The sequence below is a fragment of the Pantherophis guttatus genome, chromosome 2, assembly GCF_059756535.1.
Source record: "Pantherophis guttatus breed Tessera chromosome 2, ASM5975653v1, whole genome shotgun sequence".
In the NCBI taxonomy this organism is placed as follows: Eukaryota; Metazoa; Chordata; class Lepidosauria; order Squamata; family Colubridae; genus Pantherophis; species Pantherophis guttatus.
In genome coordinates this window covers 242,778,012-242,793,416 of record NC_142064.1, presented here as the reverse complement: position 1 = coordinate 242,793,416, position 15,405 = coordinate 242,778,012, and the positions used below count along the sequence as shown (strand labels likewise).

The window sequence follows — 15,405 nt, the reverse complement described above, 5'->3', positions numbered from 1 at the left end:
AAAACAAACATCATCCACAGCTTCAAAAAGGTAACACTTGAAATGTTGTGCAAATGTATGTTTCATTCCCTAAAATACCAAGGAATTACTCAAGTGGGCCCAATAAACCCACCTACATCATAACCATGTTTAAGCATTCTAAATAGGCGAAATTACTTCAACCCACTTAGCCTCTCTAGAAATTTCCAATCCTCATTAAATATGGAATAATTTCATAGTGTGTAATAATTACTGTGGAATGACTGCAGCTGTACAGCCCACTCTTAACCATGTATTATGTATATTAAATGAACACCAGTACTAGATTTGTATGAGCTTTCTTTAGGGATTACTGAAAATAGATAACAAGTGGCAATTTGCTTAACTGGAAGCAAAGTGACAGTACAATAAATTTTCCTTCTTTGACTTCAATACTTCCTTTCACATTGGGTAGCGACTTGTGTAGTATAGCCATTTACTGTATATTACAATATAACTACCCATTATCACTTATTTGGTCTTTTCACCCTATTTCCATATCTATAGGAAATACAGCAACTCACTGAAACATTATTGAAACCGAACTAACATTCTGTAGGGGACTCTTCTGAAGATATAAGTGGGGCACATAGTCAGTAACAAGGGAGATTCATCTGTTCACAGGCTTGAGTAAAGTAGCACTTGACACGACAGAGCAAATTCTATGGCCCCAATGTCCTGAAGGGCCCATTTTGATTCCTGAAATTTCAGTATTCCTGTACATTAATGGCCTTTCCATCTACCATATTTTTCGGAGTATAAAACACACATTTTCCCCCCCCAAAGGGGGTGAAAATTTAGGTGTGTCTTATACACCAAATGTAGCCCCGTCCACCCTTTGGCCTCTGCCTCCCAGCAGTTTACCTCTTGCAGCAAGCAGCAAGAAGAAACAGCTTGTTTCAGCTTCAGCATAGCCTAATTAGCAGAAGTTGATTGTCCGTTGGATCGGCCTCCCGACTCTCAGCTGTTTCAGGCTGCAGAGATTGCCATTGCTTATTGCTGCGTGGGCCTCTGCTGCTTGCTGCAAGGAGGTAAATTGCTGGGAGCAGATTCTTTTTTTCTTGTGCTAATCAAGCTATGCTGAAAACGAAAATGAAAGTAAAGCAGGCTATTTGCTGTTTGCTGCAATGAGGCAAAATTGCTGGGAGGCAGAGGCAGAGGCAGATTTCTTTTTCTTGTTTTCCTCACCAAAAAAGGTGGGTGCGTCTTATAGTCCGGAGCGCCTTATACTCCAAAAAATACGGTATTTAATTCTTTTAAATCTAGTTTTAAAATACACCTGAAAATGATCTGAGCAGCTTGACTATTCCTGGATCTATGAGTATATCATGAATATATGCTATAAGTCTAAAGGTGGCAAAGAGATGCAATCTAGTCAATTCTTTCTGGCTAATACCTGAGCACTAAAACCTCTCAGCCAATCAATATTTGCTTGCTGGCCAGCAACTGAGAACCTAAGCAGAGATCTCTTTCCCCTTTTCACAAGCACAGAACAATTAAAAAATGCTATTCATTCCCCATGGTGGTATGCTAGGGACCTCCAAATTTCTAATGCTGGAACATAGGCAAGTCTGCCTTTGGGTTTCTTTACTAAAGATACTAACAGGTGGCAGACCCTCAGAGTTGGAAGCAAGTCCCCCTCGGATAAAAACACATGGAAATTGTCCTTTCTGCAGCAATATTTACTGCTTACATAGCATTTTCACACCCATCAATGCTGTGACAGTGATATATTATAATTGCTCACAATGGTTACAAGATTATGTAATTGGTGAAGGATTCATCCTTCCTCAATAACAGGAGCGTGTCTTGCTCTCCAAGACTAAATCAAGATTCTGGGGTGACATTCTGCAGTTGCTGCCAACCTTAATTTCTGAAGGCCTTAAGTAGAGTCGACCATGACGGCAATTCAAAAGGGCAGTAAGTTCACTAAAATGCAGCTGAGGTGGGATAAGGAAAACCATTACTCACACATATCAGAACCTTGATCGTATATGGTGCTGGCTTCCATTATATATCAGCAAAATTCCTGAATTTGAGCACTTGATCAAAAGTCAGATACATTATTACCTCCGGAAATGTGACATATTCTTCCCACCTTCACAGGGTACTGTGGGAGGTTAAGACAATTTTCTGGAAATCTAATACTCCCAAATTCTTCTCTGATGAAGTTGATGGACATCTATTTAGATCAGGGGTGTCAAACTCGATTTCATTGAGGGCCGCATCAGGGTTGTGTTTCACCGGGGGAGGGGCGTGGCCAGGGTGGGGGTGGCGAGCTCAATGTCACTCATGTTGTGGGCGCCTTTGGAGGCCTGAACACTCTGTCAGCGAAAACGGGCTCACGAGCTCCATTTTCGGCTGCGACAGCCTCCTGCAACCCTCTGTTAGTGAAAACGGAGTTCTGTTTTTGCTGGCAGAGGCACCGTAGGCCCGTCCTTTGCTGTTTCCAGGGCAACCCAGCGGGTCAGATTTAAGCACCCTGTGGGCTGGATCATTCCCTGGGCCTTGAGTTTGACACCCCTGATTTAGATCATTTAAATGAGGACAAATTTATATGGGATTTGACTATAAATGGCTATTAGCTCTAATGCCAGTTTTCATTAAGAAACAATAGACAGCATACTTTAAAGAGCAACAGAGGACAATGCTTCTGACCATGTTTATGGACTTCCTGAATGCAGCCAGTCAGAGAATACTAAGCTGGATGGATTGTTGGCCTGATCTAGCAGGGCTCTTATTATGTCCTTCCATGAAAAAAAAAAAATCTCCTCCCTGCTGTCTTTCCTTTGATTTACACTTTTTGCTGGCTTCCTCTTCATTGGTAATCCGTAACTTGTGTTTACTTTGGACATTTCCTAATCCCTTGGCTCAAAGTTTCAAATTTTGTTTTGGAAACAGAAACCTAGCTCGGAGCACAAGAAACCATTAAGCACATGAGGTAAACTGAAGGGGAAGAAATCGATTATATGTGTTATTTGCCAATTATGAACGGAAATGTGCTTCTTCTGAATATATGCTCCTGTTTTCAGCAACATGCAATGTTGGTAGTACCTACATGACTGAAAATACACTCAACAGAAAATAGCTAGTCGGAAATCCGATAAAAAAATATAGTCTGGTACTGGAGAGTTGCTATCTCTTAATATATCAAGAAACTGAAATAGCTCTGAATACCATTTATATTCACTTCACAGCGATCATCTTTAGCAGCTTATTCTTTCTTAAACAAAACAAAGGGCAATTATTTTCTACTAACAAGGCTATTATTATTTTTTTTACCGTTCAGTAGAAACTCATTATTCTTTTATGTTATCCCATTTAAAGTACAGGCTAGAGCTTTGTCACCCTGGCTTGAATTCCTAAAAGTGCCACAGAATATGAGCAATATTTGTCTCTTTTTTACTCATTCCCTTGCCTCATTTCTCTCAAACTGATTTAGCACAGGATTAATTCAGTATCTATTTGCCCCCTGGACTGTGCTTTGTCATTTCTCGCCTAGCACTAATATTATTCCTGCTTTCAGACCCAGAATTCTTGCCACCATTCTTGACTTAAATGCTTATTTAAGTCGTTGCCTTGCATAACCAGAGAAAATGCTTTGAAACAGCAACGGAATCCAAACTTGGTTCTGTAAATGTTTGGTTTTTAGTTGCCAGTTTCTTTAATACTCTATTTGGGCATACGAGGGAAAACCACACCCTTTGTGAATGTCTGCTCTTGAATATGAATAATTGGACCAATTCTTTTTCCCCTGCTGCTTTCTGGTTCACTTAGAAAGAAGTTATTCCTCAAATTGGTGGAACTACTGTACAAAATTTGCTGTTCGGTTTGTATATGCATGTCAATAGAAGATGCCTGGCAATAGCTGTTTGCTGTTTGTTTGCTTCCAATTTCTGCACATTGCTGTGTAACTATCAAAGACTTCATTATATCATTTAGCTAAGAGGAAAGAATGACATCACATGTCATGGCAATGGATTTATTGATGAATTTCACTTGCATTGCTGGCCTTCACAAATTTTTAATACACTGATTTGGTCTTATGCAATAACCCTAACCCAAAAGTCTAACGTCATTGCAGAGAATAAAATACTGTGACACATACGCATTATTCAGATTTAGTGTTACAAAAAGTGATTAAAATATCTAAGAACTATGGAGAAGTGTTAAGAATGAACTATGCTATATAGCCATGATGGTGAACCTATGGCACGTATGCCACAGGTGGCACGCAGAGCCCTCTCTGTGGGCATGCAAGCCGTCACCCCAGCTGAGCTCTATCATGAAGGTGCACGCGCCTCCCGCCGGCCAGCTGGTTTTCGGCTCTCTGCCGCGCATGTGCGGGGGGAGGGGCGCATACAGGAGATGCGCGCACATGTGCAGGGAGCAGGGGGGTCGCACGTGTGTGTGTCACACATGCATGCGTGGAGGGTCGGGGTACATGCACAGGGGTTGCATGTGCATGCATAGGGGGTGGGGGTCACATGTGCATGCACAGGGCGCACGCGGAGAGTTGCAGGCACATGCAGGGGGGGTGGGGCACGTGCATTGCATTATGGCTGCACGGGGGTTGCACGTGCATGCATGTGGGGGTCACATGTGCATGCACAGGGCGCACACGGAGAGTTGCAGGCACATGCAGGGGGGGTTGCACGTGCATTGCATTATGGCTGCACGTGAGTGTGCTTTCAGCACGTGACGACAAAAAGGTTAGCCATCACTGCTATATAGAATAGCATATTTATTATGAAATTTCTGTCATGCTTATGACCATAAGAGTAGTAAATTGAGAACTACCTGAACTTTCTCTGGAAATGGTTACACCAATGGCATCACTGTAGTGTCAAGATATGTCCTATATTTGAAAATATGATTTGGACTTTCTAAATTATCTACAAAAATTACTTTACACCAGGTTTCCCAGATATGTAGGTCTTGCATTATAAAACTTCACCTCCATGTTAGCTGGGGATTTGAAGATTAAAGGTGAACTCTTCTGATGGGCATCAGATTATGGAATGCTGCGCCAACTGCATTTCTAAAGAATTATGTACATCAAAACAAGGCAGAGTTTTGGAAGGATTATGAATGACAGCTTGGGACAGTAAATAACCAAGTGGCGGAGGGTTCAAGTTGAGACATTAATGAGGTTGCAACCTTGTTTCTGTCAATTTGGATTTGCTAATAGCTGGCTTAATTCAGTCTGTATCTCATTTCTCAACAAATAACTGGCACTCTACTTATATATGTCAGAAAAGGTGACTTTTTGATATGTGTTTTTTCCATTGATTAGCAAAACTAACCTGAAAAGGAGGTGAGGCAAACCAAAATAAGAAATCCAGAATGGTTGACAAAGAGAAAGATAGGAATAATTTTTAAAACAATCTGATAGGACTAGGATATGCTTTCTTTAAAGTGGAATAAAAAGCGGTGTGTATTTTTTTATTTTTATTTTTTTTAAGAAAAGCATTCCTAGTAGTTTCCTCAGTCACATGTTAGAGATTTACGGAGACTAGACACAAATACACACACACATCCAATCTAACACAGAGAGAGCCTGGAAAGCTTTAGAGAATCAGCATAGCCCATCAGATATTCACCTCCCACAAAAGGGTGGGCAGTAATTTTGCAGAGGAGGGGTATCTAATGCTTTCCAGTTGTGGAAAGTTGTAACAAAAATAGTGAGAAACAGAGAGGAAAGCAATGGAGAGACAAGGCAAGTTAGTTACTTTGGAGCTAATTACTTCAACTAGGTAAGTCTTACTAATTCATTTGATGACCTATTTCTTAAGTACTTGTGATACGTGTATTAGCTTAAATGTATTATGTTCATACTGTGTTACCAACAATATCTCACACTCTTTTTACCAGAAGCTTGTTGGAAACAGGATTGTTAGATTTGAATCTTTATTTCTTTCTTCTTTGTGTAAAACGAGTACAAAATCCTGAGATACTGTAAGCTACTGCAACACTACTCAAATATGCATATATTAAATATATTTATTCCAGTTGAAGATAAACCTCTTTGGCATTCCTATTACCCTCTCATTTCCCATGACATGCAAATAGAGCATGTGTGGATTATAAATCAATAGAAAAACAGAAAAATATGTATTTTCTCTTTAAAAAAAAAAAAAGATCTCCACAGTCTGTAACTTTATACAGAAAATGTGGTAAGAAATTCTGCCCTGTATATTGTAGTTTTCACTTAAGTAACTGACAAGAAGGCTGGCATCAAAAGAGATGTTTAAATTGGAGGAGGTTACTTTCTTAGTTTTGAATAATTGTCTGAAAGGGGAAAGTTGGCTCTTTCAGAGTTTGAACAACTGGGAGTTGCATTACTCCCCCCCTCACTCCTGCCCTTTCAAATAGAAATTCAGCAAGGGGAGAGCAGAGAAGAAAAAACTATATGCTGTTTTGCATAAGTGAATCGTTAGTGCTGCATCTTTCATCACCAGATCATATTAGGTAATTTAACAGCTTATATACAATCGTGTCACCTTGGTGCTAAATTGTATTACACTGGGCAAATGTTATGGTAAAAGATGCCACGGTCTTAATTCACGCCTTCATTCTGCATATAACTCAAAACTAAAATAAAGTTATATACTTTGCATCCTATTTTAAGATATCCTGTGTGATAGAAGTAATGCGATGTACCTCTCCTATATCAATACACCCAAGTCATAACTCACCAAAGTTCTGATTATTCTGTGGAATATAAAGGAAATGGGAAGACAAATAGGCATTAAGAAAACCCCTTGGTGGTGGTTATTCAATTTTTAATCAGCATGAAAGTATAGGGTCAAAGTAGGCAGGCTGGCCCCAATATAGAGCAGAACCTCAATTTGATAGAGGGGAAAGTTTAATCTTTTGTATGTCAGACATCAATAAGACTTTTCTGTTTCTTTTGTTTTTGGTTTTAACTACCCGTGTCATGTGAAAGCTCCAATTAGTTTTGAAGTGGGTGCATGGCCAAGGGAGTAGGGATAAAATCTGACCGGTACACTGATCAGTGTCAGGCTCCTATGCTTTGTTTCGGTAGAAGAAATCCCAAAAGGGAGCGATGTATTGCATATTTAACCTATTAGGTCATCTAACCAAACTTTTTCCTCTTAGATCAGTATTAATATATCAGGTTGTACAGCCTCAAGTACTGAGAATTTTCTAATTATCCTGACCGTTCTAATTATTACCTGACTTGCTCTGACCTCACATATAATAATTTCCCTCTTAACGATTCTTATTCTATTTTAACAGCCTTTGGAAAAAGGTTTTTTGAGGCATGGACACAATTTAAGCAGGTTTTATTTTCAAAAGGGCCTTCATATGTTTCCTCTTTTCTCTTCCACGACATAGACACTCATTTTGTAGATCTTACACAGCTGGCTGAAATTGAATGCATTTGCACCAGAAGCTGTCCTATATTGAGTCCATCTACACAAATGTTCTTTATTCTGCCTAGATGTGGGTCTTGAAAAAATTAGGGACTAAGGTTGTTTCTCTGTTTTTTCACTGTGTAAATCCATTTCCCTGTTCATGACTAAGTACTTCTGATTATGCCAAGAGCCACATAAATTGATCATCAGTTCAGAAATACACATGGCCAATTTCACATGAAGGATTTTGACATTTGAACGATCATTTCTAAATCTACTTGATCAAATACTTAATTTGCCCAAAGCCACATACAAAGCACATCGTTCTTTTAAAAAATTAGCATATCGTACCACCTAATGATGCACAGTGACTATTTCTTGATTTTACCTTATCCTATTACTGTTAGGATTTTTTTTTAATAACACAGACATCACACTAGCTAGTCACAATAATGTAGGGATATGAAATGTTTTGCATTTAATTCGAAAAGGATGCTTCGGAGTGTATGGGAGTGTGAATGCACTGCTTTTTGGTAACTCAATCCTAGAAAGAGACAATGCTGCTTTAATGAGTCTTTGGCAAATATTGCATTTATGGTCCTGTATGCTCCAAAGCACCTTTTGGGAACTGAATCCAAGCTTACTGCTGAGCATATCTGGGTCTATATTTCAGTTTGCTGTTCCAAAAGTCGTTATTTCAAAATCAGTTTAAGATGTAATTGAGGCATGCAACTTTGGATTTATCAAGGCAATTTCAAAACAGAACTAATTTTTTGTCAACATTTACCCTACTATCAGTATTGTAGTTTATACTGAAGAGAAACCTGAAATTATTGTTATTTGTCTACATGGTAATAGTTAAAGTTAATGCTTATTCTGTTTTTTACACTGGATGAAATAAATGTAGCTTACTAAAAATATTCTACTTCTTATCTTCTAAAAAACTGAAATTTCTGCTTCAATTAACAACTCACTGGTTACTGAAAATATCTTGGTGCTCCTTAAATCAAATAGTCAGTATATGCCTGAATTAACAACCCAGGTGCTTGTCCATGGCAGTGTTTTTATTCTTCATGCATCTTTACCAAATGAAATGCCCAAAGGTGGGATTTAACCAATTGCATCAGAATCAGTTACTATCCTATTGGGCTTTAGTTCAGAGAGTTTAGTTCAGAGAGCACCAAGGACTCCACAGTTCAACTCTGAGTTACATATACAGGTGGTACTCAACTTATGACCACAATTGAGCCCAAAATTTATGTTGCTAAGCAAGATGAGTTTTGCCACATTTTATGACTTTTTTTTTTTTTTGGCTACAATTGTTAAGTGAATCACTGTAGCTGTTAAGTGAATAACTGGCTTCCCCATTGATTTTGCTAGTCAGAAGGTTGCAAAAGGTGATCACATGACCCTGGGACATTGCAACTCTCATCAATACATGTCAGTTGCCAAGCAGCCGAATTTTGATCAAGAGGCCATGGAAATACTGCAATGGTTATAAATGTGAAAAAACAGTCACAAGTCACTTTTTTCAGCGCTGTTGTAATTTCAAACGGCCACTAAATGAATGGCTGTAAGTCGAGAGGACTGTGTTCTCTTCTATGGACTTCACTTCATTTCTGATAAGCCTTTTCACTACTTACCAGCCTCAATCACTATGTCAATAAGTCTGTCCAATATTTTTCACCTTCACTCCAATTGCAATGTTTTGATTTACAGCAATGAACAATTTGGTAATATATTAACAATAAAGCATTTCTGAAAGCAAGTGTTTCACAGTGGTCAGACTTGGATCACGTAACATATGTATATTTCTAGAGATCAGTAAGATCAATGCAGGAATAGAGGGAGATTATTGTAATCTGTATCCTATTGATGATTAATTTATAGAACCTTTTAATCCAATTCTTCAGGGAGAATCATAGAATAAGCTCCAATTTGTTTATAATAATAAGTCTTTAGTCACACCACTGTGGAACTTTCTGCCAGCAAGAATTGAGTTCACAAATAAAAACACTTTATTTTGGGTTGGTTTTACGGTAGGTACAAAATAAGACTTTTGACTTGTTCCTTTTTCCGTAAAACAAGAATTGCAAAAACAAGTGATTTTTTTTAAAGAAAAGAACCCAATAAAGCCCTAAGGTCAGGCTCTGAATTGAGGCATAAGGCTTCCTGGTTTGTCCAGTCACTCTCACTGTCAGTAGAACCCCAATGGAAGTGCTTGGTAGCATGTTTTTCTAAACGAGACATGGTACAAGTTAACTGTGCCATAAAAATTGTCCATTTGTTAAGAGCATGCTTGAAGTAGCCAGCAGTTATTTCATTCAGCTCATGGTATTCCTGAAGAAAAGGTAAAGATGTCCCCAAGTTAAGCTCAACCTTTAGTGACTACATTTCTCATTTCTTTCTCTTTTTTCACAATATTATACAAGTGGCTCCCCATTTCCTTCTTTCTGGGATTTTATTTTTTAACTTCCCACTGTAGCCAATAGCTTTGGAGTTTTCTGGTAGTTCCTAATCCAATTATTAAGCATGGCTGGTATGTCCCTACCTATGAAAGTTCAGTTGATGTAAAAGCTTAGATTAATAAGGCCTTCAAAAATAACTCTTCTCTAAATACTTTTAATGTAACTGATTTTATACCAAACTCTTTGTCCACTTACTTCTTGCCAGTCCCCCGTTTTCCAATAATAGAATGAACATTCGGCCATTTGACATTCCTGTTCAGAAGCTGGTCTGCTTGACTGACGGCATTCAGTTTCTCTAGCTGTTTTTGAAGCAGTAAACTGGCAGAAGACATTTCTCCGCTGAATTCCTTTCCCACAGGATACTGAACACTGGAGAGATTCAAAAAGTAAGTGTCAAGAACTTTGCCTATGTTTTTAAAATCTCTCTTCATTGAAGAAATGTTCTTAATTCAAAGCTTATCAAGGACTTTAGATCTTAAGACAGACATATGCCATTGTAATTTTTCAGAAAATTTATTATTTCCATATGTAGCGCTCTTATATGGGGCTGATCTGAGGCACCACAAAGCTTGAACAATAAGCTTGAATAAGTTCATTTACTTACACTGAAATTATATTCTCCCATTGGGACACAGACAAATTTATCTTGTATTGATCAAGTATAATGCTAAAATAATAGCTAACTGTTGTATCCACTTTCCATCTGAACAATATATTTGCGCTCATGTTTATAATTTCAAATCATTGCACTGTAGGACAGAATATAGCATAATATATATTTACAACATACATATAAAGTATATAATTGATAGCAATTTGTGCTTTACTGTGCCTAAAATCTCCTGGCAAAGGCAGACTCCTCAATATATTTCATGGTATGGCTGGTCTTTATTTTGAGCCACATAAGTCTATTGTTTCTAGGAAAATACGATGCAAAAAATGTAAGTTTACACATGGAAGCACATTCATTTACTTCTATAAGAATCTAGCATATTCAGTGCATGGCAGGTACCTTTTCTTTTATATTAATTATCATTGTGAAGCCTTAGGTATTATTAGATGAAAACATCTTATCAATTATCCCTGCACTCACTGATAATGAGTATTTAGGTCTAAGGCTTCTCAACAACAGGTTGAATGTATGTGTTGCAGCCTAATGAAGATGTTTACAAGGAAGACAATCTTAATGTCAAATTAGATTTATTTTGGAATGCTTATGCACAATTCTGCAGCCTGACTATAGCAGTGTTTGATATACTTGTTAGAATATTCTCAATTTGATTCTAACTAGGATAATTAAATTTAGTGGGGAATGGCTAAAAGTCAAGAAGATATATAGCTGAATAATAATCTGATGTTTAGCATTTTTGAACTTTAAAGGCCTTGCAATAATGCAAAAATATTAAACAACATCTTATAATTTACATCCCTCCGCTTTGTGAGATATTTGAAACACAAATAACTGGTATAACATTTAGTCATTGGCAGGTAGATTATAAAAGTTCCAGTTAAAGCAGGAACAAATTTATAAATTAAATAACATCACATCCATACGTTAAACTTTTTAATAACTTTTTTGCATTTGCAATTTGTTATAAATTACTATACAAAGAAAAAGAAATATTCCACAGAAGAGTTTCTTTAGCCTTTGTTGCCCCATAAAATGGATAAACCCAAAAGAACAAGCTGACTGTGGACATTCCTTTGGATTATAAATATTTATGAAAGCCAGTTTTCTAACACTGAAAAGTGGAACACAATATAGTCTCATTTCTATGTTGGCTGATGCAAAAATTTGCCATATGGTACTGTGTTTTCCATTGTGATTAATAATACTGTTTATTTTCTGTATTCCTCATGGGAATACATGGGATAATTTAATCACAGCAAAAGAAATTCACTCTAAAATTGAAAGCTAGCTCATATCTATAGTATTCAAAGATTTAAATCTCGAGAATATATGCGAACATATGAATCTGATACTTGTGTAATTCCCCAACTAATATCATGGGAATACTTGCAAGCTTATTACTTTATAGGGGGAAGTTAGAACATTTCCAGGAGATAAAGAGATTTGATCTGCAAATCATAATTAGTCTAAAAAAAAAGCACCCTTTTTAAAACTTGAAATTAAAAAAAAAAACCTCAGTAAGGCATAACCCCAGCAAAAAACTGGGGTTATGTTTCCCCATTTGTTTTTTTTTTTTAAAAAATACTGAAAATAATATTTTCCCCCATGAAAAATGCTGCTTTGCTGTCCCCAATTTGCTCTTGAGCATTACAGAAATGTGCATTTCCATTTTGGAGTATGCTTACAATCTTAGTTCATTAAAACATGTTTAGGCTTTTATAAAAATTAAACATTTTTCTGATGTCTTAAAGTTCAAATTGAGTAATTTCTTGGTATTTTACTCTCCCCCTCCAAATAAATGCAGGCATAGACTGCCTTTTTTATTTGTGTAAGCTGAAGAAGGTATGAAAGAAGTAAGAGCAGAGGTTTGGTTCACTGGTTTTTTAAAAGCCAAAAAGAAGTATTGGGAATATGTGAGTACAAAGATTGTCATTTTTTAAAAAAATATATTCTGAAAATGACAAAACATTCAAATAACCAATGAATGAACTGTAACAGCAGAGACTGTTTTGCATCTTCATTGTATCTGCTGAGGAGGGATAGAAGTCCTAATACAACCCTGAGCTTAGATTATGCAGAAATGAATTGGTATTTAAATAGGTTTTGGAACAGAAGTCTCTTTTCTGGATTGAAGCTTGATTTATAGAAAGAGTTTGAGTGTTTTATCATAATGTAGGTAACAGTGCAGATATTAATGGGTATCCAAGAGAGCAACAAATGATCAGCTTTGAAAATGGCTTTGCTAACATGACCGCATGTAAGAGTTACTCAGAGTAAGCCAAATGCAAGAAATGTTGGTGATGGGCTTACAGCTAGTAATTCAGAGACCAAAGAAACATTGGGTACAGCTAGTGAATTTCATCTGAAGATAATAGCAAAATTATCAGCCATCACTTTACTACTTATTATGGAATAAGATTTTAAGAACTATTCTGCTGGTTCAGACCAATGTTGTATGCAGCCTTACCCACTTACCAATTTAGATGCCTATGGGAAGTTACAATCAGCAATAATAACCAGGACCATGCTAATGCTCTGATCGAGCTGTTTTAGAACATTTTGGAATGGAAATCATTTCTAATAATTAGGTCAACCACCTCTTTCCCCCCAATTGGTATGGCTCCTCCTTCATTGGGGGGGAAATTAGGTTAGAAGTCACATTGGGAGCAATTGGTATGAGCCTCATCCCCCACTCCAGTTGGGCAAATGGATTCTTGCTTTTGGCATCTATGTCTGCAGTTGCTTGCTTTCACTATTTTTCATCTCCAATCCTTTGTGGTTTTCAACAGGATTGTCTGTTTAATGTAAGGACATCTCCCCCACAAGCAATTCGAGGTACTTAATTGGGGAAAACGCTCCTACTTATGGATGGGTAAATACCAGGGGTGAAATCCAGCAGGTTCTGACAGGTTTTGGAGAACTGGTAGCAGAAATTTTGAGCAGTTCGGAGAACCAGTAGGGAAATTTTGAGTAGTTCGGAGAACTGGCAAATACCATCTCTGGCTGGCCCCGGAGTGGGGTGGGAATGGAGATTTTGCAATATCCTTCCTCCAGGAGTGGGGAGGAAATGGGGATTTTACAGTATCTTACCCCTGGAGTGGGGAGGGAATGGGGATTTTGCAGTATCCTTCCCCTGGAGTGGGGAGGGAATGGAGATTTTGCAATATCCTTCCCCCAGGAGTGGAAAGGGAATGGAGATTTTGCAGTATCCTTCCCCTGCCATGCCCACCAAGCTATGCCCACAGAACCGGTAGTAAAAAAAAAATTGGATTTCACCACTGGTAAATACTGTAGTCTTTTTATAGGCATTTTTCTCCCACAGCTTTTGCTGTAAATTTAAAAGTGAACCATAAAATTTCATGCCTCTCTCCTTCCTTCCTTCCTTCTTTCAGTCCCTTGGATTAAATTTCAAGCCTCTGCTATGTTATCTCTGTGTTATCTTATACCTAAGCTTCTTGACTTTTAGGACTTTCTGTTGCTTTTACATTCCTTTTAAATGACCAGTTCTCTGTGACGCCTGAAGAACTAGGATTTGGAAATGCTACAGGAGGAGTATATTGCAGCAGCTAATAAAAATATTTTTTTCCCCCAACATCGGCATCTAGCACTAAGAGGCGCCACATTCTAAGAAGCATTATTTCAGCCTCCTTATGGTCTGATTTTCCAACAGTTCAGCTAGACAAAATGTGCCACTGCGATTGTGCCGTAATGAATAGTATCTTTTTCTAGACTGACTCTATAATGGCAGAATCTCAAGTTCCCCCATGGGTGGCCATAAACACATTTTGTAAATTTTTCTAAAAAAAATTAGTGCTGCAGCTTTATAGCCAGATGACCAGATGGCTTAAATTGATATCACTTACAATATAAAGGTGACAGACACTTCTATTTATAATGTCTGAAAAATATAGCCTCCTGGCTAGGCCTGATAAGCTTATACTTGAAATAACCATTAGCATTCAGATTATATACAATCTTACACTCAGTTAGGCATGCTTACCCCCACTAGTGTCAATGGGGCTAAACATATGCAACTGGGCGCAGCACTGCAATCATAAATCTTTTAATTGCCACATCACAACACATTATCATAGCCTATAAATCATGCTGTAGACTTGCTAATTTGTGTTTCTTTCCAAAATGGACCCAATCATTTTGGATAATGGTTAAACAATTTAAAATGTCTATTTTTATATTTCTTCATGCCTTTGACAGACTGTTATGCATTCTCCAGTATGCGTTTATTAACTTCCAAATTGTTTAACTTATGAGTTTGATAACTAGAGGCAGCTATTTTGTTAAGGAGACCCAATATAATATATTCAGCTTTTCAAATTTGCTCCCAATTATGATAGGTGACCTGATTAACATTTGGTACAGATGGACAAATACTGGGGGTTTAACAAGGGGACCCAGATCATCTTCTTTTCCTTATGCTCCTCCTCACTCTAGCTGGCGTCAGGGCTATCTTCCTTTCCTTAATATGTTTAAAATATTATATTCAGAATATGATGTGGAAAGAAAAAAGACCATTGGTTGATTTATCCACTGCTTCTCCTTGCAGCACCCATCTATCTTCTACCCATTTACTCTCTATGCTTACTAATGCAACTGAATCTTTGGGTGGAACTTTTGTCTTTCAGGATGCTTACCCATCCTCAATTCCTCCCCTTCCCTCTTTTCCTTCCTTCCTTCCTTCCTTCCTTCCTTCCTTCCTTCCTTCCTTCCTTCCTCTTTCTTTCCTTCCTTCCTTCCCTCTCTTCCATCCATCCATCCATCCATCCATCCATCCATCTTCAGAAATCCTCCCATCACAGTTAAGCTCTCGATGTAATCTTCCACAATTTGCTTCCCACCCACATATGGATTTCTAGGCCTTCAACTCCCAGAAATTCCCACTAAAATG

General features: G+C 37.8%; 1 protein-coding gene and 1 long non-coding RNA gene across 4 annotated transcripts in view; one reads left to right on the top strand and one right to left on the bottom strand.

The window, feature by feature from the left end:
* Positions 1-15,405, bottom strand: part of ADAMTS9 (ADAM metallopeptidase with thrombospondin type 1 motif 9) — a 166,358-nt gene that overhangs the window by 23,785 nt on the left and 127,168 nt on the right. For all 3 annotated transcript variants that reach the window (XR_004595225.3, XM_034440640.3, XM_034440641.3), the window contains exon 30: positions 10,064-10,237. Coding sequence is in view for 2 of the 3 variants with exons in the window: in XM_034440640.3 (XP_034296531.2) it covers positions 10,064-10,237 (174 nt within the window). In the remaining variant the exon portion in view is untranslated. The remainder of the gene's footprint in view (positions 1-10,063; positions 10,238-15,405) is intronic.
* The window catches only part of LOC117679033 (uncharacterized), a 33,555-nt gene that overhangs the window by 6,218 nt on the left and 11,932 nt on the right, over positions 1-15,405 (top strand). Inside the window, exon 2 of the long non-coding RNA XR_015732693.1 lies at positions 10,074-10,254. This is a non-coding gene — a long non-coding RNA (uncharacterized LOC117679033). The remainder of the gene's footprint in view (positions 1-10,073; positions 10,255-15,405) is intronic.